Here is a 27796-nt window from a genome sequence, read left to right on the forward strand (position 1 = left end):
AAGATTACAAGGAAGTGAATATTTTAAAACATTTGAAAAAATGCCATAAGGGAATATAGTCCCTAGATAGGACATTTTCTTATTTTAGCACAGAAGGAAACAGCAGCAGAATTCCAAAGATGAGCAGGTGAGGAGAGGCAGGATATTAACCGGAAACACGACCTGCGTGGTGACGCTCATTGGTCAGTGCAGCCATGAGGGGCAGGGGTAACCTGTCAACACAAAAACATCTGTTTCTGAGACTTGCCCTCTGACGTGTGCAATGTCCAGGCCAAGTATGAGCAAGGCTAGAATCTGAGACAGGGGAGGAGGGAAGGACCAGGCGTAGCTGACATCTGAGCCATAGAGAAGCTTCTCTCCTCACCAGCTCTTGCGCCCTGTTGCCTGTAATTGGCCAGAACCCAACCAGGGAAGGTGTCCAACCCCAGGCAGGCACTGTGACGCCACAGGAAATCTCCCCTGCAGACGATTTTGTGAGAGGGCCCGGGGAAGAAGCTGCTGTGGCTTCTTGATTTATGACTTCATTAAAGTCTTTGGGCTTCAAACCTCCACCATCGTTTATTGGAATTAACAGCTTCTTAAAATGGAAATATTCAGTGATAAATTAATGCAGCTTGGATGTTGGGAAAGAGGAAGAATAGAGCACTGTGAACACCCTTTGTATCCTTCTAGGGAAAGAGGAATACTTTCCACCCTTGTACACAGGTAAATCTCAGGCTTGAGAAGGGGAGAAGAGACAAGTGAGTTAAATTAAGATAAACTGATAACCTTGCTTGAAAATAGAGTATAGACAGTGAAGTTAAAGGCCAAGTTAATAAAGAAGCTTATTAGTTTGGTTTTATTCTTTACTCTCTCTAGTCATGCTAAACATACAGAACAGGTAGATCTTTGGAATAATGATGCTGCTAGAAAAATTGCTAAGAAGTTCCTCTGTGAAATGAGATGGCTGCTTCTGACCTCCAGCATCTATAGTCATTGCCTTGTAAGTATTAGACAGAAGGATTCCAAGAACATGGCCAACGAGTCATTAAGTGCTTGTAATTTGGAAAGACAATGGAAAAGGTAAACTCTCCAGCTATTTCCAGCCACAAGACTATAGGCACAGAAAGGGTCCATTTTGTATTTTCTTAACTGTACTTATAATCATCAAATCCTGAAGCTAAGACTTTATTTTTTTATTTTTAAAAATTTTTTTGGTGGTACTGGGGTTCCTGGAAGCCGTTCTATCTCCGGGCTACACTCCCAGACCTATTTTATACTTCTTATTTGGAAACAGGGTCTCTTAAGTGGAGCATCCTTGCAATTCTAGTATTTGGGAGGTTGAGATGGGAGGATTGCAGGTTGGAGGGTAGTCTTAGTAATTTAGTGAGACCTTCAGCAACTTAGCAAGACCCTGTTTCAAAATTAGAAGTACCGAGAGTGGAGCTCGAAGGTAGAATGCACTTTGGCTCAACCCCCAGTACCAAAACAAAACAAGAAAGTATCATAGACTATGTGATTTATAAACAATACACATTTACTTCTCATAGTTCTAAGTCCAAGATTAAGGCACCAGCGGATCAGGGTCTGGTGAGGGCCGGCTCCTGGTTCATAAAGGACCACCTCTGGCTGTGAGTTCACATGGTAGAAGGAGTCAGGGAGCTTTCTGGGCACTAAGCTCATGCAGGAGCCTCACCCTTCTGCATTATTAATTATTAAAATCAGAGCAGAAATTAACGAAATAGAGAATAAAACACAATACAGAAAATCAACAAAACCAAAATCTGGTTCCTCAAAAAAAAAAAAAATTAACCAGATAGATAAACCACTAGCCAATTTAACTAAAAAATAAAGAACCAAACCAAATTATGAAAAAAAGAGATGGAAAAAGGAGATATCACTACTAACGGTGCAGAAATCCAGAGGATTATGAGAAACTACTTTAAAAAACTGTACTCCAACAAAATGGAAAACCTGGAAGAAATTGACAACTTTCTAGATAAATACAACCTTCCTAAACTGAGTCAAGAAGACGTAGAAAATTTAAACCAACCAATAGCAGTCAAAGAGATTGAAACAGCAATAAAGAGCTTACCATCAAAGAAAAGCCCAGGACCACATGGTTTCCCCCGTGAATTTTATAAAACCTTTATAGAAGAGCTAATCCCGATACTCTTCAATCTATTTTGCAAAATAGAGAGAAACGGGACTCTCCCAAATACATTCTATGAAGCCAACATCACATTAATACCAAAACCAAATAAAGACAGTTCAAGGAAGGAAAACTACAGACCTATATCTTTGATGAACCCGTATGCAAAACTGCTAAACAAAATACTAGCAACCTGTATTTAAAACCACATCAAGAAAATAATACACCAGGACCAGGTAGGGTTCATCCCAGGGATGCAAGGCTGGTTAAACATACAAAAATCAATCTATGTAATTCATCATATAAACAGAACCAAAGACAAAAATCACATGATCATTTCAATAAATGCTGAAAAAGCATTTGATAAAATCTAACATTCATTTATGCTAAAAGCACTGCAGAGAATCGGAATAGAAGGAACATACCTCAGCATCATAAAGGCAATCTACAATAGGCCCACAGCCAACATCGTATTAAATGGGGAAAAACTTTGAGAATTCCCCCTAAAAACAGGAACAAGACCGAAATGTCCATTATTACCACTTCTTTTCAATATAGTACTTGATACCCCAGCCAGAGCAATAAGGCAAGAAAAGGAAACCTAAAGAGTACAAATAGGAAAAGAAGAACTCAAATGTATACTATTTGCAGATGACATGATACTATACTTAGAAGACCCAACAAACTCAACCAAAAGACTTATAGAACTGATCAATGAATTCAACAAAATGTCTGGATACAAAATCAATCTTAAAAAATCAGAAGCTTTTCTGTACACTAACCATAAATCCACTGAAACAGAAATTCAGAAAACACTTCCACTCAGGATATCCCACAAAAAATAAAATACTTAGGAATAAACTTAACCAAGGAGACAAAAGACCTCTACAAAGAAAATTATAAAATATTGAAAAAAGAAATCAAAGATCTTAGAAGATGGAAAGATCTTCCATGTCCATGGATAGGTAGAATAAATATCATCAAAATTGCCCTACTTCCAAAAGTGATCTACAGATTCAATGCGATACCCATTAAATTACCAAGATCATTCCTCACAGACATAGAAAAATCCATCCTTAAATTTATTTAGAACAACAAAAAACCCAGAATAGCCAAAGTAGTTCTCAGCAACAAAAACCATGCAGGAGGAATCACAATACCTGACTTTAAACTATACTACAAAGCCATTGTAATAAAAACAGCATGGTACTGGCACAAAAAGAGATATATACACTAATGGAACAGAAGACTCAAACAAATCCATACACTTAAAGCCAATTGATTTTTGACAAAGGGGCCAAAAATATACACTGAAAGAAAGATAGTCTGTTCAACAAATGGTGTTGGCAAAACTGGTTAACCATATGCAGGAAAAATGGAAATAAATCCCACTTTCTCACCCTGTACAAGAGTCAATTCAAGATGGGTCAAAGACTTGGAAATTAGACCAGAGACCTTGAGGCTCCTTGAAGAGGGCATAGGTCCAACACTGCAACACATAGGCACAGATAAACACATTCTCAACAAGACCCCAAAGGCACAAGAAACTAAAAGGAGAATCAATACATGGGATTGCATTAAACTGAAGAGCTTCTGTTCAGCAAAGGAAACTGTCAAGAACCTCAATCGAGAGCCAACAGAATGGGAGAAGATTTTTGCCACCTACACCTCCAATAGAGGACTATTATCTAGAAAATACAGAGAACTCAAGAAACTCAACACTAAAAAAAAACCCAAACAATCCAATCAAAAAATGAACAAGTGAACTAAATAGATACCTCGCAAAAGAAGAAATTCAAATGGCCAATAAATGCATGAAAAAATGCTCAACATCATTGGCAATCAGAGAGATGCAAATCGAAACTGCCCTGAGATTCCACCTAACTCCAACTAGAATGGCAATCATTAAAACCACAAACAACAAATGCTGACAAGAATGTAGAGAATTAGGAACCCTAAAACATTTTTGGTGAGATTGCAAGTTAGTGCGACCACTTTGAAAAACAGTATGGAGGATTCTTAGAAGAATGGGAACAAATTTACCATTTGATCCAACAGTACCACTTCTGGGTGTCTACCCAAAAGAAAGGAAACCAAACTACCAAACTAATGCATGTGTATCTATGTTCACAGCTGCACAATTCACCATTGCCAAACTGTGGAACCAGCCAAGATGTCCATCAACAGATGAATAGATTACAAAACTGTGGGATATGTACACAATGGAATTTTACTCAGCCATAAAGAAAAACACAATTACATCATTCTCAGGGAAATGGATGGAACTGGAGGACATTATACTACACAAGATTAGTCAGTCACAAAAAAGAAGAAATCGGATGCTTTCCCTAATATGTGAAAGCTAAGGAGGAATGGGTCATAGGAGGAACTGTAGTGAAAAAATGTGATCCTATAGAGGAGCAAATAAGGTGACCTAACTGAGGGGATGGGAGGGGGGAAGAAGGAAACTCTCTAAAGCACAGGATGTACCTAAACAAACATACTGATGTCAATCACTAAGCAAAGAATGGGAAGGAGGAATAGGGAGGGAATGGGATGGGGATTGGATAGGGCGATATAACTGGGCGATATGTGCATGCATGTCTACACAAGTTTTTTTTTAATCCCATTATGATGTATGAATACAATGCATCAATAAAAAATTCATATATTCAAAAGAAAATAACCAATTCAGTTTTAAAAGCAATACAATTTTAAGTGTTTCTCCAATTCTATGTTTGGTAAATCAATTCTATTTGTTTTGAAAAAAATTAAACTATGATATTTTAAAAGTTTTCTGACAATAAAACACACACATAGAAAAAATATTTCACTGAACAGGGGACATGGGAAGTCATGGTCACAGTCACATATGGTGTATTACCTCTCTCACCTCTACCCTCCCAGGCCCAGCTGGTACCCAGCAGAGATTGGACCATGGTGAGAAAGAGGACTGCCAGTAGCATCTTCTATCGCCTGGCAACCACCTCAGCAACCACGCAAGGCTGAGACCTGCCAATCAGCCTTGGAGGGGGTGCAGCCTCCTTTGAGGGATGAATGAAGAAACACTGAATCCTAGAAACAATTAAGCGGATGTTATGTTGGGAGCCAGATTTCTTTTCTCATCCTTTTTCACAGTTGCTGTAATAATCAAAGGCTTCTAAAAATATCGTCATAAGGAGGATACCACCAGAGCTTGCTAACTAAAAAAAAAAAATGAGGATAAATGAACTATAGATTCATTGGCTTATTGAAGGAATGGGCCAGCGCCTTTGGGTTGCAACATTTCTTCCCCAACTACTACACAGCCAATGTCCAACTTGAGCACCAGTATCTCTGTCCTGGTACTGTTTGTTTGATTTCTTCAAACAGATCAAGGTGGGGTGGGGACAACAAGACCAACCACCAAAGCTGCTAAAGCAAGATGAGGCATATTGTCAGAGGAAGGCTGGAGGGGGCATTGCCTGAAGCTCCAGAAGAAACACATGATCAGACGGCACAACTGGTTCCAGGGGGGTCCCACAGGCTTCCGAGTGCAAGGGTATGGGCAGAGGAGAGGGAAGGATGTGGGGTCCTGGAAAAGACACTAGACTTGGAGTAAGGGGACCTGGATCCAGTTCTTCATTCTAGGATCTTGGGCATACCACGTGGCTTTTGGGATTTACATTTCTTTCATAGTAACATGGGGTTAAAATAATGCCATTCCAGGAAGAAGCCAGGGCATCGTGAATGGAAAATAACTCTATAAAATATAAAAGGCTTGTTAACAGTTGTCTTTGATTGACTGCCATGTTGGATAAGGGGAATAATCCTTGCTTTTCTTCCAAGTTCAGAAACAATTAAAACACAAAGAAGAGGGCTGGGGTTGTAGCTCAGTGGTGGAGACTTGCCTAGTATGTGCAAGGCCCTGGGTTCAATCCCCAGCACCACACACACAAAAATAGAAGAGTCAGAAAATATATAATAAACACATAGGGACCAAAATGCTATCTTTCTTACTAGTTCGGTTGGATTTTAGAACATGGGCCTGGCCTGTGGCTTCCTACCAAATCCTATAATATACCATCTTTTATTCCCCCCTTCATATTCTGACTTTGTGATTGTACTATAAGCTTCTGGAGAGCAGAGATGACGTCTTGTATCTTCCTGTCTCCTGAGAGTTTTCCACAGAGCCATACACACAGCAAGCATTCTGTATGATAAGAGACCTCGATTAATGTCATGTGCAGTACACTCTCCGTGTGAAGCCTCTCTCTCCACTAGCCTGGGAGCTGCTAAGAGGCAGGGCTCATGCCTTTTCATTCTTAATATAGTGCTGGACACATAATAATTCTTTATAAAATTGTGCTGACAGATAATAAAAACAGAAAAGTACCAAATGGCTCGGTCCCCCTCTTGTACCCAGGGGCTATAGAGACTTAAAGTAGGGCTGTCTACACTGTTGGTGGGACTGCATATTAGTAAATCACTATGAAGATCAGTAGAGAGGTTTTTCAAAAGATTAGGAGTGGAACCACCATATGACCCAGCTATACCACCCCTTGGCATCTTTCCCAAAGAATTAAAGTCAGAATATTACAGTAATACATGTGTACCCATGTTCAGAGCAGCACAGTTCAAAGTAGCCATATTATGGAACCAACTTAGGGGTCTGTCAACAGATGAGTGGATAAAGAGGACGTGGTATATACACACCGTGGAATTCCACTTGGCTATAAAGAAGAACAAAGCCATGTCCTTTGCAGAAAAATGGATGGAACTGGAGAATATTATGTTCAGTGAGATCAGCCAGTCTCCGAGAGTCACGGCTTGTGTTTTCTCCCCTAGTGGAACCAAGAGAGAAAATAGGAAAAAAAGGGACTTCGGATAGATGAGGAGAGAGACCAGGAGAACAGGGGAAGGGGACTTGGGGAGGGAGGTGGGGAAAGAAAGAAAGAAAGAAAGAAAGAAAGAAAGAAAGAAAGAAAGAAAGAAAGAAAGAAAGAAAGAAGGAAGGAAGGAAAGAGGCTTGAGGAAGGAAAGAGTTCAAATAATGCTCTGTCCATACGTGAAGCCATCACTGCCAATCTCCCTAATGTGTACAGGCAAGGGGGAAGTGGGGTGAGATCCGGAGAGAAACACACCAAGAGCTGGGGAAATCTTTGTAGCACTCTGAACCTGACTATGATGTATAATCCAAGGTATTGATAAAAGTATAAAAAATAAAGTCGGGATGTCCTCTTACTAAGGACTCCACTCTTAACAGCTGTTCATTTGGGAAAGAGCTCCACCTGCGAGTTCTTGTAAGGCAACGTTTCATTTGAGGTCAGTTTCCCCATGACATGCTTTAGCTTGTGTCTGCTCGTGAGCTGCCTCGGCCACGTGGGCCCCCGGGCCCTGGACGTCTCAATTAGAGGTCGGCTGACGGCTTTAGCAAAGAAGAGATGTCACTTGGTAATTAACTTAGAGCCATGACATCTGATGTTTCAGAACATAACGCCGACCCTTGTTCTTTTCCCAAAGGACACACACACACACACACACACACACACACACACACACACACACGATGAAGCCATTTGCCTGTAGCTGCTGGCAGGACCAGCTGGCAGTGTGATCCCCCGGGTGAGGTGGCCTCCGAGCTCTTCTAAAGGGTGGGGACTTCAAAAACACCTTCTTATCTAAAGCCCCTCCCCCCCCATATATGAGAGGAACGTTCAACTCTTAGCTTTCTGAGACTGGCAGATGTCACTTAGTAAAATAGTCTCGCGTCTCGCGTTCCATTCCTGTGGTAGGGATAGCTTCGTGTATAGACATGGCACTATGTGGGTGGTTTCCTTCATTGTGTCTCCTTTTAATTTTAACCAATTGAAATGTAAAAACTGATGACTAATTCAGTTATTAGAAAAACTTAAGAAGATAGATCTACTTTTCCAACTCTCAATTTTATGAAATCTAAGTGCCAGTCAAATACTTCTGGAAAAAACTTCATCTGTAAATTAACATGCGCAGTAAATGCAAATTATCTATGAGATTTTTAAGGGCTTAGTTTAAGAATATGAGAAAAGCTGGGCGTGGTGGCGCACGCTTGTAATCCCCGTGCTTGGGAGGCTAGACAGGAGGATCGCACGGGTTCGAAGCCAGCCTCAGCTACTTAGTGAGGCTCTCAGCAACTTAGTGAGACCCTGTTTCCAAATAAAATATAAAATAGGTCTGGGAGTATAGCCCGGAGGTAGAAAGCCCCTGGGTTCCACCCCCAGTACCACCAAAAAAACAAAGAATACGAGAAAGGATAACAGTAATAATTTTTATGTTGATTATATACTGAAATGATAATTTGTGCATATATTGAGTGAAACAAAATGTGTTACTTAAATTGTCTTTGCCCATTTCTTTTCACTTCTTCTTCTTCTAATGTGGCGACTAGAAAATTGAAAATGACATACCTGGCTTGTGTTTCATGGCTATCAGATTGCACTGACCTAGGCTGAGACAGGAGGATCGCGGTTCGAAGACAGCCTCAGCTACTTAGTGAGGCCCCTCACAACTTAGTGAGACCTTGCTTCTAAATAAAGAATAAAAATTAAGCTGGGGGTAGAATGTCCCCAGGTTCCATCCCCAGTAAAGAAAAAAAAAAAAGAAAAAACTCTATACTGACCTAAGCTACAACTCTAGCCTCTCTTACTGAGTCTTGCTTGACAATATGAACCACCTACGAAACCACATCTGTGAAAGCCACAAATTCAGGGAAAGAATAAAATACCTATTCACGCTCATTTATCACTGCAATTTAATCATGCATGGGAGAAGCCCATGGGACACATCCAGGGGGAATTTCAATTACATCTCTGACCGAGGGCACATGACAGACTGCTTAATCAGCAGCCCTTTACCAGCCATCCCTGGCACTCAGAAGGAACCTCCAGCCTGGTACTCAGAGAGTAAGGCTCAGAGCAGGGTTCTCTGCGGAAAAGAGGGAGACACGGTATTTGAGTTTGTAACATGACAAATGAGAATTAGATCAAGGTCCCAGCACTGCAGAGACCTGGGGTTTTACTTTATGGTCAGATGAAAGGGAAGAGTGGGGTAAGAACTGATGAGTACTGGGAGAAGAATAGCAGCCCCCAGGCATAGTGGCACATGCCTGGAATCCTAGTACTTGGGAGGTTGAGAAGGGAGGATTGCAGGTTCAAGGACAGCCTCAGCAACTTTTAGTGTGATTCTCAGCGACCTAGTGAGACCGTGTTTCAAAATAAAAATTAAAAAGGGACTGGGGGTGTAGCTTGGAGGTAGTACACCTCTAAATTTCAATGTCCAGTAACACACACACACACACACACACACACACACACCACCAGTATTTATAGCACTGTTCCAAATGCTTTGTTAACCTGTCACTGATTTAAGTGTTTAAACAGTGTATGGCACACACTCGCTTCTCTTAACCAAGGATCAACAGATCCAGGAATATAGCTCTGCCATCTATAACAGGGACAAGTCCAAGGAGTGCCCTGCACACACACACACACACACACACACACACACATTCTCTCTCTCTCTCTCTCTCTCTCTCTCTCTCTCTCTCTCTTCTCTCTCTCTCTCCTAAGGATTGAACTACTGAGGGGCATCTACTCCTGAGCTATACCCTTGGCCCTTTTTAGTTTTTATTTTGAAATAGGGTTTCAATAAGTTTCTGAGTCTAACCTTGAACCTGCGATCCTCTTATCTTAGTCTCTTAAGTGCTAGGATTACAGGCATGTGCCACCAGAGCCCAGCTCTGACCTGTACCTTTGAAGAAGCTCACGGGAGAGATAGGCCAAAGTCTCCCTGTTATAGTTAGATAAAGAATGGCCCCTTGAGGAGCTCATAAACTGGTGTCTGGGTTGATGTTGATTGAGTCCTGAGGCTTACAATCTCAGTAGAGGATAAATCCATCGTCATGGGTTAATCTGGGTGGTGGCCTAGGCTGGTAGGCTGTGGCCTGAAGGCGGGTCTCTGGGATGAAGCCTTGAGAATTATATATGGTTCCCCTTTCCCTGCTCTCTCTGGCCTCCATGATGTGAGGTGCACAGCCCACGTGCTCTCCTTCCTTCTCTGATATCTTCACAATATCAGAGCAATTTGGGGGGCAAATTGAAGGACATTTTCCTCTATAAAACTGCCATATAAAATAAAATTCCCCTATAAAATTGCCATAGGCTAAGGGTTACTTATATAACATTGTTGTTTTTTTTTTAGCTCAATTTGTTTTTATTTACTGCAGTCAAAATAATAGCAGCATATTAACAAGATAGTTGGGTTGTATTCGTCTGAGCCTCCTTTCCTTCCTTCAGAAACTCTCCCCGGTTGTGGTGAGAGCTACTGACATGTGATCCCATGTGTCCAGGTAAGCAAGATGTCCATCTACTCTACTTCCCTTTCAAGATGGCAGCCCCAGGCCCAAGGGCTGCCCCATACCTCATACCTCCTGGCTAGCAGCTGCAATCTTAATAATCGCCACCTCTGCCTAAGTGCCCCACTCCAGAGCTTCCAACCACCCCTTCTCCTCCATCTCCTGCTGTGACCAGGGATGCCAGGATATACACTGGTTCCCCCTGTGGGCAACTCCTGGACCCTTGATTCTCTGCCTTCATCTCAGAGGACTCCAGAATTTGTTTTCTGAATCACTGTATAATATAATTGGCAGCTATGAGTACAGAGCCTGGGGAGGCAGTTGTGTAATTTTAAGAAAACATCTCAGACGGTCATTAAAGTATCTCTGCTCGGTGTTAACAAGACTTGCTGAGCACAGGATGAGGATTCTTATTTTTGCCTCTTCTTAGGCAGTATGGCCCAGGAGCCTGGCTTGGCGGTGCACACCTGTAATGTTAGTGCTTGGGAGGCTGAGACAAGAGGCTCACAGGTGGGAGCACAGCCTCAGGAACTTAGCAACACTCTCAGTCGGACTCTCTTAAAAAAAAAAAAGGTTTGGGGGTATAGAATGCCCCTGGGTTTAGTCTCCAGTACCAGAAAAAAACCTCAACAACAACAAACAAACAAAAAAGGCATGGTCATGTACTTAGCACTGGCACTGATAGGCAAGAGCAAGAAACAGACCCGATGTGCCAGAGTTCTATGTCGGCCTGAGAGTCGCATCACAGCAGCCTCTGCCCTGGGCTGCACCATCAACACACATCTCATACCCTCTGAAGACCACATCCTGACGGTACCCAGCCCTGAAGACCCTCCCTGGGAGCTTTGAAACCAGGTCAACTCATTGGTTTAAAAAGACGTGGCCTTCTTTTCCCTATCAGCTTCTTCTTGCTCCCAATGTGTGGTCAGACTTCTCTCAGAGGCTGCAAAACCTTGCTGGTTTTATTTCTTCACCTCCTACCCACTCTCGGTCCCCACATGTGCTGAGCACCTGTTCCAAACTGGGCATCGAGCTAAGTGCTCGTTATCCATTCAACGGCTCTATGAAGGAGAGCACTGTCACCGGGAGGCCAGTCACCTGGTGGGCTCCCCGAAGAGGTGCCCACCTCTTAACCCTGACACCCGTGAATGTGGCCTCATTTGGAATGTAAGTCAAGCTAAGGGTCTGTGAGAGTGTAATCAAGCTAGCGATCTTAACACGAGACTATGCTGATTACGCAAGTGAATCGTAAGTCCAATGACAGGGATCCTTAAAAGACACAGAGAGTCACAGAGGAGAGGAGAAGGCTGCGTGAAGACAGAGGCACTCTAATGCCTAGAGCCACCAGAACAGAAGAGTCAGGGTGGAATTTCCCGAGGAGCTTTCAGAGGGAGCGTGGGTCTCCACCATCTTGATTTGGTCTCCAGAACTGTGAAGAAGAAGAAAGTCTCTGCTATTTTACACCATCGGGTTAGTGGTGATTTGTTACAGCCTCCACAGGGCAGCAAGACACGTACCCACTTTACAGAAGAGGGAACCTGATGAAGGTGCCGAGGAGGGAGTGAGTAATGAGACCGGCTGCAGCTCACCTGGCTCCGAGTGCCAGAGGGAGGCCAGGGATTCACCTGCAAGGAGCCATCAGGACGCCTGCAGCAGACTGTAGGATTTGTCCCTGGGAGGAGAGAGGCTGCACAGCTACTGAAGAAGAACAAGGAGCAGAGCCACCTGCTGATGAAATGACCCAAGGAAAGGGAAGGGAGATAGGTGGCCAGGAGAGGGAGCAAACAGAGGCGGAGGCTGACAAGGCTTCCTGGGTTCTATTCTGAACAACCCCCAGGGCCCATCAGGTTTGTAAAGGCGATCATTAAATGTTTCAGAAAACTTTCAGAGAAGATTTATTACAAAGCCAACAAAGTGTTGCCGGAAAAATTTCTTTTTCTTTTTCATTAAAAAAAAAACAAAACACCCTCTGCTCATCTATCCCTTGTTGAGTAAAGTCTCTCGGCTGTTACCAGCTCTCGGCGAGCGAGCAGCCCAGTTCATGAGCTTCCCGTGGAGTGACGAGGAGGCTCCTGACTGGCATCTGAGTGGGGACGTTTAGACTGCCTTTGCTCGGTGAGACCGGCCAGTCTCAGAAAGTCAAGGGTCAGAAGTTTTCTCACATATGTGGAAGTTAGACGGAAAATACGTAACCAAAGGGACTTCACGTGAATGAGGAGAAAGAGCCGGAGAAGAGAGCAAGGAGACTGAGGGAGGGAGATGAGGAGGGAAAAGGAGGCTTGATGAGGAAAGCAGTTCAAATAACATCGTGTCCACTTATAAAGGAATCACTAATAACCACACTCACATGCCCAGGGAGAGAGGAAGGGAGGGATGCAGAGGGAAACACACCCAACGCTGTGTGTGCGTGTGAATGTGTCACTTCTGCCTCAGCGTGATGCATCATTACAATGCACCAATAAAATACCCGAAACAAGATTTCCCAAACAATTGTGAAATAAGTTATCTAAAGACAGTAATAACCATCAACCCATATGCGGAAGGCATTTTATAATATACAAAATGCTTTTACACCTCTCTCACTTAACTCTCGCAGCCCTCAAGGTAGATATTATACTCGTCATCGAGTTGAGGAAAATGAGGCTGTTCTGGGAGGTAAATTACTCTGTGCAATCACATCACTGGTAAGAGAAGACAGGAGAACTCAAAGGACATCTGTTAAGTGCCAGTCTGTGGTCCCTCCTACTGTAAGTTCTAGCAGAAGTACTTTCCTATAGAAAACTGTATTTACTCATTAAAAGTAAACACTTAAATTTGCATAAGTCAACAGCTTTCCCAAATGTAAACACCACCTCCCTCATCTACACGCTCCTTGTGATGCAATGTACTCAAAGTTGTAGAATTGAATTTCTCTAAAATATTTTATTCATCAGCCCTCACGGGCATTGCTTATAATGAGAATGTCTCACTAGGCTTTTGCTGTACCCGTGAAGGAGTACTGTTGACTTAGGCAGATCTAAAATCCCAACCTGAGACAGAAAAGACACGAAACCAGTATGGCCCCTTTAAGGGCCTTGTTTGCCTAGGTCAGGGTCATATTTTAAAGTGTTACTTCCTCCAGTTTTCTGTGTTAATAACATGGCTTTCTGAAAAACAGAAACCTGTTCTTCCTAGAGAACATTTGCAAATATTTTCATCATGGGGAAATAAAATCCAGCCTAAAATTTTGGATTTGCAAGAAAAGAAAATCATCCCAACCGAACCCAGTCTAATCCAATCCAAACCAAACCAAAACAACAACAACAACAACAACAACAACAACAACAACAACAAACTACCTGGCATAAAGCGAGGAAGAAATAGTTTATCTAAAATCAAGTCCTAGAACAGGCTCACTGCGGCGAATAGTCACGGCCAAGGGTTACTCTTGTGTCTTACCTTTGCTCTATAATTCCAGCCAGCCCAATCCCCATGTCTTCCTCATATTTTTTTGGTAGTACTGGGGTTCCTGGAAGCCCTTCTACCTCCGGGCTACACTCCCAGACCTATTTTTTATATTTTTATTTGGAAACAGGGTCTCTTAAGGCAGCACAGCTGGCTTCGAACCTGCGTGATCCTCCTGTCTCCGCCTCCCAAGCGCGGGGATTACAAGCGTGCGCCACCATGCCCGGCTCTTACTCATTTTTAAAAAAGTAAAAATGAACTTGTAGTATATCCTGAAAAGGAGCACAGAACTTCACATTCTAAGAGTTCCTGACCCCATAACACTTGTGAGTGATCTTGCTGGCTCCTTTGCCAGCAACTCTGATCTTTCTCCTTTTTAACTGATTCCGGTTTTATTCCATCGGCTACCTCTGCATGATGCAGCCCAATGATTCAGGGAAGCTGAAAGCGTCTCTGTTCTAACACAGCCCTTGGTAAGTCTAAGACAGTGATTCTCAAAGTATAGTCCGGACCAAAGCTTTGTGTATTGGTCAGCATTATCATAGCTATAATCTAAAAGACTTGGCCACATAACGTAGAGGAAGAAAGATTTATTTCCTAATGTTTTCATCCATGTGAGTCTGGGGACCGAGGATCTGAGGACATGGTACTGGAATGGAGAGAGGAAGAGCACATGGGCTGTATTCCTAACATCATGGAGGCCAGAAGAAAGAGAGTGAGTGACGGGAGAGGGATTCATACATACTCCCCAAGGCTGCAGCCCCAGGGCCTCGTCTTCTCCAGCTACACCCTGCTGGCCTGGGCTGCCACCGGGATTTCATGGATTTATCCACTGCTGAGAGCCACTGCTGAGATTACAGCTGTCATCTCATGACTTAACTATGTCAATCCCAAATATTAATAAATGAATCCTTTAGGGGGCATTTTATTTCAAACTACAACACTTTGACATCACTGGACACCTAGAAATGTAGATTGTTGGCCTCAGGTTAGATGTACTGAGTCTGAAACTGAAGGTCAACCCCATGTTCAGTGTCTGAGTAAGCCCTCTCCATGGTTCTACTGCATGTGGTCCTATTCATCTCAATCAGAGATATAAGCCAGTGATCATATCAGAGATTTTATTGCATTATATGGGAGATATGAGCCAGTGATTCTCAGCCCTTGTTGCACATTAGAATCACTATTTTGGAATCGCTTTGATCTAGTTGATCAGGGGTGAGGTTTGAGCAGGGGGATTTGTTAAAAGCCCTTATGCAATCTGATGCCAGGCTTGAGAAATACTGCTCAAACCCAGTTCAATTAATTGGGTGCAAAAGAGCAAGATGGAGTGTCTGTGAAATGGATGGCTCCCACTTCCATCCTGCCAATGGATGACTGTTTTTGTCAGTTTTTCCATCTCTATGACCAAAATACCAAACAAGCACAGCAGAGAGGAGGAGAGGCTTATTTGGTTCAGTTTTAGAGGTTCAGCCTATAGTTGGAGGCACTCTTGGTCATGGCAGCCAGAAAGTGGGGGGGGGGAGAGCGAGTGAGAGCGCAGAGGAGAAGGAAGAGGAGGAGGAGGAGGAGGAGGAGGAGGAGAAGGAGGAGGAGGAGGAAGAGGAGGAGGAGGAGGAAAGAAAGAAAGAAAGAAAGAAAGAAAGAAAGAAAGAAAGAAAGAAAAAATACCCAGAGACATATGTAGTTCCTAAGGCATAGTTCCTAACCCAGTGACCTGCCTCCTCCAACCATGCTCTACCTCTGAGCCTTCCTATACTGGGGACCATGCTTTCAAAACATGAGTTTTGGGGATACAGCCTAAACCCAAAGCAGCACACTTCCCTTGGCCCCATCTTGAAACATGAAATGTATTCAGTCCATCTCCAAGAGTTCCCGTAGTTTGAACAGTTCCAGCAAAGCTCAAAAGTCCAAGCCCGAACTCTTCTCTGAGTCTCATAGCAAATTCTTAGCTGTGAGTCCCTATAAAAATCAAAAGGCAGGCCAGGCATGGGGGCGCATGCTTGTAATCACCACGCTTGGGAGGCGGAGACAGGAAGATCACGCAGGTTTGAAGCCAGCCGCGCTGGCTTAAGAGACCCTGTTCCCTAATTAAAAAAAAAAAAAAAAAAAAAAAAAAAAAAATATATATATATATATATATATATATATATATATATATATAAAAAATAGGTCTGGAGTGTAGCCTGGAGGTAGATGGGTTTCTAGGAACCCCAGTACCACCAAAAAAAAAAAAAAAAAAAAAAATCAAAAGGCAGTTATATGTTGCCAACATAGAATAGCACAAAGCAAACATTCCCATCCCCAAAAGGGAGAAAGAAATAGGGCAGAGAGAGAAGAGATTGGCTCAAAGCAAGACCCAAACCCAGCAAGACAAACCCTGCATCTCAAGCTCCGCGTCTGCCGTCTGGCACGCCTGATGGTGAGATGTGGCCTCGAGGGGGCTTTGGCGGCTCTGCCTCTGTGGCCTTGCTGACTGCAACTAGTGTGGTTGCTTTCTGAGCCTCACTCCGCTGCCCACAGCCTGCAGCTTTCCTTGGCAGACATCCCGCATCCTTGGCATCTCCTAATTCCTGAGGTCTGCACTGTAGCTTCAGCTTCTCTCTCGTTGCTTCATAAATTGTCCCCTCAGGGCTTGGCCACAGGGATTGGGACCCTGCGACACATCCCCTGGCCTTTGACATATCAGTGGAAAAGCCTCTATGACCCCTTAACTACAGCATCTTGAATTTTTCAGAAATAGCACCACATGGATGACCCCAAAGTGTGCCACCAGCAAGAGCAGTAGCTGGGCTCCCTTGGACCATGGCTGTGGCAGCCTCCGAGTGCCTGGGTGGCAAGGCACAGTGAAACTACTCCTGGGGAAATGATTTCTTAGGTAGCCCTGTGTGTCTCTTCTCAAAGTGACCTCTTTCACACAAGTTCCCATGGTTACATCCTTGATCCTGTGATGTACAGGGCTTTGATAATTCCTGGACTGCCCTCACTGTATTCTTTTATTTTTCTCTGTGCAAAGTACTAAACTCCTCTTAAGCCATAGCACCTTTATTGTCCCCAATTTCACACACACTTTCCTGGCTAAACTGAAAAAAAAAATTCTCTTTTGCTTTCTGCTCCCTTTTATCACACTAAACCTGGACAAAACCTACTAGCAATACCCATACCACTGCCTGAATGCTCTGCTGCTTTGAAATATCCTTTCTCAGATTCATTAGTCCATAATTTTTAAACTCAGCCTCATAGGAAGTCTCAGGACATGGGTAAAATGTAGACAAGTACTTTGCCAGAATGTAAAATGACTGGGCTGTACTCCAGTTCTCTATGGAATCCTCCTTATCATCTGAAACTTCACGAACAGTCTTTACTCTTTGCATTCTTATCAGCATCTGGTCTTCCAAGCACCTACCAGAACCGCACATTAAACTCTGCTTATGATCTAAGGTGTCTGCAGCCTGCAGCTTTGAACCTTTCCTAATTCCTCCTGCTAAGCAGTTCCAAAGTTTTCCAAAACACACAGTCAGGTTTAGGCACAACAGAGACCATACTTCTTGGTATCAGTTTCCACTTTAGCAAAACTTGCCATCACTGTGACCAAAATACTTGGCAAACACAACTTAGAGAAGAAAGGGTTTATTTGGCTCAGAGTTTTAGAGGATCAGTCCATGTACATCTGGCTACAAGGCACAGACAATAGTGGTGAAAAGCCACTCTTAATCATAGTAGCCAGAAAGGGGGGGAGGGAGGGAGGGAGGCAGGGAGAGAGAGAGAGAGAGAGAGAGAGAGAGAGAGAGAGAGAGAGAGAGAGAGAAAGAGAAAGAGAGAGGACAAACATGAATGAGAATGAAACAGACAATCAGATAATTGGGGTCAGGCATAGCCCCCAAGGCTATTCTCCTAGCAACCCACCTCCATGTCCTATCTCTGAACCTTCCTGCACTGGATACCATGCTTTCAATACATGAGCTTTGGGGAAGGCACTCTCAGTTCAAACCATAACAATGACCAAATGTGTCATCACCATTACGGGCTGATGAACAAGTCTTTGCTACTACATGAGCCAGGAGTTTTTATTTCCTCCAGAGTAGTAAGTTTGCAGTGGCCTTGAGAGTGATGGATCTGCAAGGTGGGGGTGGGGTGGGGAAGGAACAGACGGCCCAAGAGCTGTCTGGCACTAGAGGCACATGCAAATTGATACGTCTTATATGGAAACAGGTGGAGATAATTTGGAAAAGCCAAGATTTTGAACTCCAGCAGTTTTAATGCAGAATCTAAAGGCTTAGTCCTGGCTAGCACACCCTTGCTCTCCATGGAGATTATGACCAGATAGTATAAGAGACAAGGGAAGACACTCACTGGTGAGAGAGGAGGGGGAGGGGGTAGAGGAAAAGGAAGAAAAGATGAAGACCCCTTAAAGAAAGGTGAGCGTTCCTTCGCCTCCCCATGCTAGAGAATGCCTCTCCGTCTACAGAATGCCAATGTCTATATAATTATAACAGCTAAAAGGTATCGGTTAGAGTTCACATTTGTTTGCACTTAAATACCATATCAGTTGCAATTTATATCAATTCTCCCTATTTAATCTTGGGGATTTTTTTCTCCCATTTATCAGGAGAAACAAGCCAGAAAGACAGAATACATGAGCCAGCATTGGCTAGTGATGGCCCCGCTCCTCTGGTCTCTCTCCAGCTTCCAAAGGGGACTTCTGTGTTCTGTGTGGCCCACTTGGGGTGGAGCTCGGAGTACAGAAGGGTTGGCTGAGACTTGTTTCCAAAGGAGACCTGAGTGGCAGAGACTCCTTAGCCGCAGTTCACCTACTCTTCTGTGTTTGATCCATACATATGTTTCACGCTATAAGATTTAGTCAGTGGCATGTGAGAGTTTAGACAATGGTTTTTCTTTCTTAGTGGTTCATCAGATAACAGCGTATCTTACAATTAATGACACCTTAGAGGGGATGGGCTGTGGTCATTCAATTAAGTCTTTATTGAGTCCCATTATGATTCTATCTCTAGATTTGACTACAGATAGAGGAATAGATGACATGGAGTCTCTGCCTCCATGAGAACGCCACGGAACTAAAAATCAAGTACGTGCATGCCCAGAGCTAGACGTTTTATGGGGAACTTAATGCCAGTTATGATGGTATATTGTGATTATCTACTAGGTGAAGGTGTGTGTGTGTGTGTGTGTGTGTGTGTGTGTGTGTGTTGAAAGAGAGAGAGAGAAAGAGATTAAAATAGAGGTAGTGAGAGATGAGGCCGTAAAATGCACTAGGCTGTTAACTTGAATGCTTACTTAAAGAATTTAAGATTTATCCTTTAGATTAATAATTTCCAAGCATTCCTGTTTCATGCCATCCTTTCATTATTAAATTTTAGTGAGGATTTCAAAAAGCCTTTGTTGATAGGAAGTATGTCTACTGATATTAACTGTATTAAAGATTAAGTCTGAGAAAAATATTAATTCACCAAAAATAATAAACTCACTGCATGTCAACTAATAATTTTTCTTTATTGAAAAATGGTCATTTTTTTCTGACAAAAACCAGGTGACACTGTCTCATATTTTTGTAAATCTCATTAACGCCTGGCTTGTGAAAGACAGCTGGTTCTCATATCTGAATTCTGCATTCAATCTGTTGAGACATGTTATTTTGGTGGAAGTCTATGAAAAAAAATAACTTCAGAACGCTGGGGTAAGTGGAAAAGGGAGGGCCTCAAAGACGTCTCGAGAAGGCCGCAGGGATCCCTAGGGCTTCTTGGACTATGTCATGAGAACTGTGGCTTTGGATAACACAAAACCATGGACAGATTATCAGCAGATGGCAGGAAGCTAATTCTACAGAAGCACAAGGATGAGAAGGAAGAAGCTTACTAATAGAACAAGAAGCCTGGAAACTGTCAAAATATCCAGAGCAGAGCGCAGGAAGCCCTCCCTAGATCAGAGACAGAGACGTGTTCATGAATTCATATGTTGAAGGCAAGGAGAACGGATGTCCAAATGTATCCAGGATGGGGCTGGAAGCAACTCAAGGTCTTTGGAGCTGGGGAACCTGAGTGAATGGTGATGAGACAGGATCCCGCAAAGGCACTAGAAGGCCATCTCTGGTGTCCACTGGCCACAGAGGAAAAGAAAGCGCTGGGACGAGAAATGATATAGGCTCCAGACTCATGACTCAGAAAGGTCCAGACAAATGGATAGGCTTTGGGAAGTTTACCTGTTTAAACTGCTGGCCGTACTTACTGCTGTTTCAAAGGACACCACAGCTGCGTGTGGTGGCGCATACCTGTAATCCTAGTACTTGGGAGGCTGAGACAGGAGGATCACAGGCTCACGGCCAGACACACCTACTGAGTGAGGCCCTCCAAAACTAAGAGCCTGTTTCAAAATAAAGAATAAAAAATAGGGTTGGGAGTGTAGCTCAGAGGTAGAATGCCCCTGGGTTCAATCCCTACTACTACTACACACACACACACACAAAAGAATATTTTCAAGATCTCTGCTCAGTTCTAGAGATCAGAGGAGAGACAGACCATCCTATCCAAAAAATAGGTTCCAAGATGAAATAAACCCCATACCCAATCAGCTTCTAACTATGCCTAGAATAGAAGAATCTGGAAAGACAGAAAAAATGGTGTGTGTGTGTGTGTGTGTGTGTGTGCACATGCACATGATATAAATCTGAGACTGACACACTCCCCATCACCCAGGTAAAGACAAAAAAAAGGGAGGGTATGTTTTTCCTTCTCTATTGTATAAGCAAGGGGCCCAAATCCACGCCAGGAGACGTCTTCATCCTCCCCTTCCTCCTGAGCAATCAGGGCCCTGCAGCAGCTCTCGAGGTCTACCGAAGGGCATTTGTGTGGTCGGTGTATGGAGAGGATGCAGGAGAGAGCTGGTGAGATGTTCTAGTAATAACAGGGTAACATAAGACACACAAATGCATGAGTGTACAGTACACACTTAAGTTACTAAACAGGATTACTCCTCAACTCTTCTGGATCCCAACAACTCTCATTGGAATACACATTGTTATATCAAAACTTTGTATTGTCCTAAGATCATAATAATTGCCTTGGTCTTCCTAACAATAAGGCAACACAAAAAACTTCCAGTATACAGCATTGAGGCAAAGACCAGACCCACCCACGCATCACCCGTACCCAGCAGAGTAACGTTCTTAAGGGCAGTTTGCTCCTCATTTTCTTTACTAAATTATTATTATTTTTTCTACAAAAACTTTGATGGGGCTTGGGGGGTCAGCCTTGATCATGTGCGTTCCCTCCTCTGCAGAGCGGGGTCAATAATAGTGAATGCCCCATTTGCCACGTACGTCTAAGTCCGTAAGTTCACTGTGAGGACCAAATGCTGGGGAAGCACTTTGCAAATTCAGAGATCTTACAGCAGTGTCACAGAGGAGCTCCCTGTGGGGCTCTGCTAATCCCTTCCACACTGGAAAGCCAGCGAGGGGCTGCCGGTCCTTGTAGATCTTCTACGTGAGACCTTAAGTCGTGGGCATGCGCCCCATTTCACATAAGTATTTCGCTGAGGTTAAGTTAGTTGCCTAAGCCACAGAAGGTGGTAGGGATGGGCTTTCAACTCTCTTCTCCTGGTTCAAAAACTCAGGACTTCTTAGCACGAGCTTCACTCCTGATGGACCGCAAGGTCTCAGAATGGAAGAGCAAAGGGCACGTTTGGTTTCTCCGTAACCGTGAAGGTTCTTAACACCGTACCCATCTGCAAGCTCTCAGCTATTCCAGGGGAATCATAAATGTCTCCAGCTTTCCCAGAGGACAAAAGCTGGCAAGATGGAATATTCAGGACTACACTTTGAAGCCAAAGAAATAAAACAGAGGCAGAGAAGTCACTTTTAATAAAAGCTTTATTATTATTATTTTTGGTGATGATGGTGCTGGGCATCAAACCCAATGAAATAAAATATTAATATCTCAGCTTCCCACGACTGCCAAAGACTGCCTCCCTCAGCTCCCACCTGACACACAGAAGCTCCAGCCAGTGCTGATGGTGACGCAGTGATCCAGAGGGAGGCTGGAGAGCTTTGGGTCTTACCTGACATCTCTAACGGGATGCAAACTTATCTAGTGGCTCATGCCTGTAATCCCAGTCCTTGGGAGGCTGAGACAGGAGGATCACAAGGCTGGGCTCAGAAACTTAGCAAAGCCCTCTGCAACTTAGCGAGACCCTGTTTCTCAAACAAAACTGGGCCAGGCGTATAGCTCAGAGGTAGAATGCTGCTAAGTTCAATCTCTAGTACCACACACAACAACAACAACAACAACAACAACAACAACAACAACAACAACAACAAAATTAGGGAGAAAAACTGCGATAGACACATGTGTATTCCCTGTATCTTGCCAGGTGATACTCTGTTTTGCCTTCAGATTTTGCCATCAAGGCCAGTTGCCAGATGTGGCCTGAGAGGTTGCACCCCCAGAACCTTTTTTTTTAAAAATAAAGTTAGCTTGTTTCAAGTATTTCATTATAGTGTTGAAAAGCTCACTAATGCAGCATTAATTCTGGGGGTCTCAAGAAGTCTGACCACTCTGTCACTGAGCAGAAAGAAAGGCAGACTTGCCATGTAAGACAGCCTCAGGGAGGCAGAGATGCTGGGCCAGCACCAGCTGTTGTAGCCTCCGACTGCTGGAGCCATTCTAGCCCAGTTCCCAGACACCGTGCCGCAGAGACAGGCGTCCCTGCCAAGTCCTGCCCAAGCTGCACATTCATGAGCAACATAAATGACTGCTACTGCTTCAAGCCACATGGTTTTGGAGAGGTTTGTTAGTAACAATAAATAGCCAGTATATTCGGTCAGGCCAAGTTTTATTTTTTCTCTCAAAAATATCAGTTTGTTGAATTACGTACAATAAGATTTTAAATTGGTGCAGCCTTCTTAGTGCTTAAGTCTATTTTGGATACTGCAAAAACATTTTGTTTGTGGACAATGTTAATACAGGCATAACTTGAAAATTGGCTACCAATGACCATATCAGCTAATGTGTGTGCATGCTGCCTGTAAGCAGGGTGGTTTATTGAGGGCCACGGCCGGCCTCCCAACCGTCTAATCTGGGCTGTTTGCTTATCTCAGCAAGCTTTGCAAAGGACGGGTGTTGAGACAGTGGTTTCTGAAGCTGTCCAGGTGATACCTGAAACCCCTTTAGTTTTCCTAGTTGCTCATTTAAAAAGGACAGACCGCAGCCCAAGGCTCATATCTGAACTGCAGAATACGTTACCCAATGCCTTTCAGATACTGTGTGGCCTTAAAATGTTACACGAGCTCCAGCATCGGCAGAGATGAGCTCAACAAGCCTTTGGCTGCCCCCTAAATCGACTGTCCTAGCTTTTCACTTCTTGTTTATTCTGCTGCAAAGTCTGTCTCCGTGTGTGTGTGTGTGTGTGTGTGTGTGAGAGAGAGAGAGAGAGAGAGAGAGAGAGAGAGAGAGAGAGAGAGAGAGAGAGAGAGAGAGAGAGAGAGAGAGAGAGGAGAGAGAGGAGAGAGAGGAGAGAGGAGAGAGGAGAGAGGAGAGAGGAGAGAGAGAGAGGAGAGAGAGAGAGAGAGAGAGAGAGAAGAGGAGAGGAGAGGGGAGAGAGGAGAGAGGAGAGAGGAGAGAGGAGAGAGAGAGAGAGAGAGAGAGAGAGAGAGAGAGAGAGAGAGAGAGAGAGAGAATGAGTGAACGTGTATATAAAATCCTATTTATCCTTCACACATCCTCTCTCCTATGAAGGCCAAGTTAATCATTCCTTGACGACACTGCATCGCCAATCTGCAAACCCTTTTCTCTAACAAACGAGCTTATCATTTGGAGGGGGCACAAAGAGCCCACAGTCCCAGGGAATGCACAGGAAAAGAACACAAGAGAGTCCCCCTAACTCTTGGCGACTTTCCACCAGGCTGAAAACAGCCTGACGTGATCTGTGTTTCAGGGATTAGAATACAGCAGAAGAAATAAGTCAATTAAAACTCTGCCAGAATGCTGTCTGCAGATAAAGTGCTTTGCACCGGGCACAAAAACATAACCTGGATGGCTATGCTCTCAGGGCCAGCCGGCTGGCGATCTGCATCTCAGTGTCTTTTTATTTTATTTTATTCATATTTTAATTTTCTTAGTAAAAGTTAAGAAAGGAGTTGCCTAGTCTCCTAGGAAAGCGAGGTCCTCCGTTTACAGCAGTAAGGACTAGATTGTGGTAAGGACCACAAACAACTCAAGTTTTCAACTCAGTGGTTTTGGTGCCACCTGGAGCGGGTGGTATCTCTTGTTCAAAGTGGACCGATCAGAACTTCGACACCACCAATTGGTACTGATTTTCCCAGGCATTCCATAACAACTGCAACCCAAAGGCTGCCCTCCCTACACGGCGCCTGGCACTTGGTGGCCCACTCCCCCAAACACATGAGGGACGGGGAGGAAGTCCTGCTCAGGCATTCATCATTTCACCACAATACCAAGAAACCACAGTTTTTACGGCTCCTTAGTTGAGAGTCATATGTAACTACAGTCAGCATTCCAAGCCAAAGGCTGTCACGTTGCTGAATAGTGACGGGTTCTAGGTGACAAAATCCAGAAGGCAATCTACCATTTTCTTTCCATGGGAACCTACAGAAGATCATGCCAGAAGACCTTACAGTCTACCATAAAATCAAGAGTGAGAGGTCTCTCTTTTTTTTTTTTTGCAGCTTTAACAATTTTTTATTACAAAAGCAGCAGGAAATAGAAAGGAAACAGCATGTCTAGCAGACACACCGGAGAGCCCGAAAATGGAACTATCAAGTGAGTGTTTTTGACTCACATTCTTGAATTCAGTGTGACTAATATGTAACATTAGAATTACTATAAAGGAATCTGTTTGACAACAGACGCCCAAGACACTGGAATAAGTTAACGCTTGATACTTTATGAAGCAAAGAGGAAATCTGCTGTCCTTTCTTGCCAGCTTAACCCTAGGATTGCTCCAGAGTGAGCGGGAGTCTCTAGCACTCAGCAAACAATAACACAGGTCAATTCTAGGAAAGAAGCAAGGCCGCTGGTACTTACTTAACAGTTGGCAATGGAGGGCCTGTAACCTTCTCTTCATGGTATCATCTGGTCCTGCGTGTCCTCCAGTTTATTCATGATTCTGTCTAGGAAAATCGGAGAAGAAACTTGTTACATCTGGGGAACCTCAATTAAGTACCATGTATTTGGAGTGGAAGCATCTCGAGGCCCACCACAGATGGTTTAATTCACAATGGCTGATATGATAAAATTACCACACACCAATTTTTTAAAATCTGGAAACCATGCAAACAGGCAGCTCAGGGTACAAATCTGGCTTTGAGACTCACGTGAGGACTTTTCACAATTCTCTATGGAGTCTCTAGTCTTAGAAGGAAAAACAAGAAATTTCTTTCTCATTCATGTTAAGGGGCTCAAAACAAAAAAACAAAAAAGAATAAGAAAGATTCACCAAACTTGAAATTGTATTATTTAAAATAACTTTAGCCAGGCCTGGTGGCATGCACCTGTAATCCCAGTACTTGGGAGGCTGAGACAGGAGGATCATAGGTTCGAGGACAGTCTCAGCGATCTAGTGAAACCCTCAACAACCTAGTCAGACCTTGTTTCAAAGAAAAAATAATAATAATAAAGGGCTGGGAGTGTAGTTCAGAGGTAGAACACCCATGGGTTCAATCCCTAGTACCACACACACAAAATAAGAAATGAAATAAAATAAAATAAAAACTTATTTTCTGATTACAGAGGAAACTTTTGGTACAGAATATATTAAAACACTAATTAATAAAAATATAAACAAGAATAAATAAAAAGTGCTATCTATTATTTTGCTAATTAAAGGTGATCAATGGATGAATTCTGCTGTGCCTGCCTCTGGCTTTTTGATTGTGTGATTTGACTGATGCATGTCATTGTATGTATTGTACATTCTAACTTTTTCCCTAACAGAAGAAGCATTTTTCTGTATTGTTACTGTTATTTTACTACTTTATTCTAAATTATAGACAACACTGATTTAAGAAAATTTCCTACAGGGCTGGGCATGGCGGTACACTCCTATAATCAGGACTGCAGGTTCTAAGAAAATCTCAGCAAGCAGTGAAAATCTCATCAACTTAGTGAGACCCTGTTTCAAAATAAAAATAAAATGGGAGTGTAGCTTGGAGGTATAATGCCTCTGGGTTTAATTCCCATTGCCACAAAAAAAGAAAAAAGAAAAGAAAAGAAAGAAAGAAAAAAATGGAGGGAGGGAGGGAGGGGAAAGTTCCTAGAAATGGGAACATGAGTATACAATTTAAGGATTTTGAAATAAATACACTGAAAATTTCTCTTCATCAACGTCAGTATATTAGAATAACTATTTAGAACCCACTGTAAAAAATTACAAAAACGCATTTCTTTTCATTTTTGCAAGTAAATAGACACATAATCCCATCTCATTTTAAAAAATTTGTACCATATGTTTATCTGTCATGTATCTTAACATTTATTTTTGGTGGTACTGGGGGTAGAACCCAGGGGCTTTCTACCTCTGGGCTACACCTCAGCCCTATTTTATTTGGAAACAGGGCCTCACTAAGTTGCTGAGGCTGGCTTCAAACCTGTGCGATCCTCCTGTCTCAGGCTCCCAAACACGGGGATTACAAGCGTGCGCCACCACACCCAGCTCGTATCTTAACATTTTCAATTCATATTCTTGGATCATTTTTTATTAATATGTTAGGTTTTCTTTTTTTAATAAAACCCTAAGTGGGTCTGATTTATCTTTAATATTTTTAGCCTACTATTTATTTAAAATTCATCTTTAAGCTGGGCGTGGTGATGCACGCTTGTAATCCCAGCATTTGGGAGGCTAAGACAGGAGGATCGTGGTTTAAGGACAGCCTCAGCTACTTAGTGAGGCTCTTTGCAACTCAGTGAGATCCTGTTTCAATATAAAAAATAAAAAATAGGGCTGGGGGTGTAGCTTGGAGGTAGAATGCCCCTGGGTTTCATCCACAGTACCACACACACACACAAAAATTCACCTTTATTTAGGTTCTTCTATGGAGTCTTATAGTGGTTTCACTTTATTTAAGTTATGCAGCTTGTCAAGTTAATTATTTGGCATTTTATATATATTTTTGCCAACGTGATGGAATTTATTTCCATTATGTTTTCTAATTTCCTTTTTATTCACTTTGTGACCTAAGTGAACTGACTTACTTTCTAGTGAGGGTTCCTTAGCAGAGTCTCTTGGGTCAGCTGCATTGCTTGGATGGAGGATGAGCCACCATTAGATTACATCAAAAGCCTCTTTTTAACCATCTAATAGAAAACATTAATTGCATCAGTATGGTCCCACAGGGAATTATTTAAAAGCTCTAAAGATGACAAGTAATTTCTGGTATGAAATCTTAAGAAAGCAAAGCGCTGTGCAGCTAACAGGATGGGGAAAAACACCGCACCCTTTCAGACACAGACGCCAGGACCAGCCCTACAGCCCCAACCACCGAGCTCACTTCAGCAGCTCCAGGCTCCATCCCTGAGCCCAGGTACCAACTCTGTTTACATTCTGGCCCGAGTGAGCACCGGGCCAGGCTGCCCAGGAATCCCAGAAGCAAGTAAGCCTTCCTGCCTACCAAGACAGGACGGCCTGCCTAGAATCTCTGGAGAGGCTGGTGAAAGGCTTTGGAAAACAAACTCAGTAAAACCCGGAATAAGTCCCTATTTCTTCAGACGTGAAGATGCCAATACACGGCCATCGGGGCCAAGAACAACCAGAGAAACGTGACACCACCAAAGAAACAAGGTAAAACACCAGTAATCAAGCCTAAAAGATGGAGAGTTATTAAA

The 27796-nt window shown here is 43.1% G+C and overlaps 1 protein-coding gene across 2 annotated transcripts in view; it reads right to left on the bottom strand.

Annotated features, from left to right (window-relative positions):
- TMEM108 (transmembrane protein 108) overlaps positions 1 to 25040 on the bottom strand; it is a gene marked incomplete at both ends in the record, with an annotated part of 119825 nt that extends 94785 nt beyond the window's left edge. For both annotated transcript variants that reach the window (XM_080696412.1, XM_080696411.1), the window contains one exon: positions 25001 to 25040. In XM_080696412.1, the coding sequence (XP_080552538.1) occupies positions 25001 to 25040 (40 nt within the window). The remainder of the gene's footprint in view (positions 1 to 25000) is intronic.
- Positions 25041 to 27796: the final 2756 nt, after the last annotated feature.

The sequence above is a fragment of the Muscardinus avellanarius genome (assembly GCF_963383645.1).
Source record: "Muscardinus avellanarius genome assembly, chromosome: 5".
Classification (NCBI taxonomy): Eukaryota; Metazoa; Chordata; class Mammalia; order Rodentia; family Gliridae; genus Muscardinus; species Muscardinus avellanarius.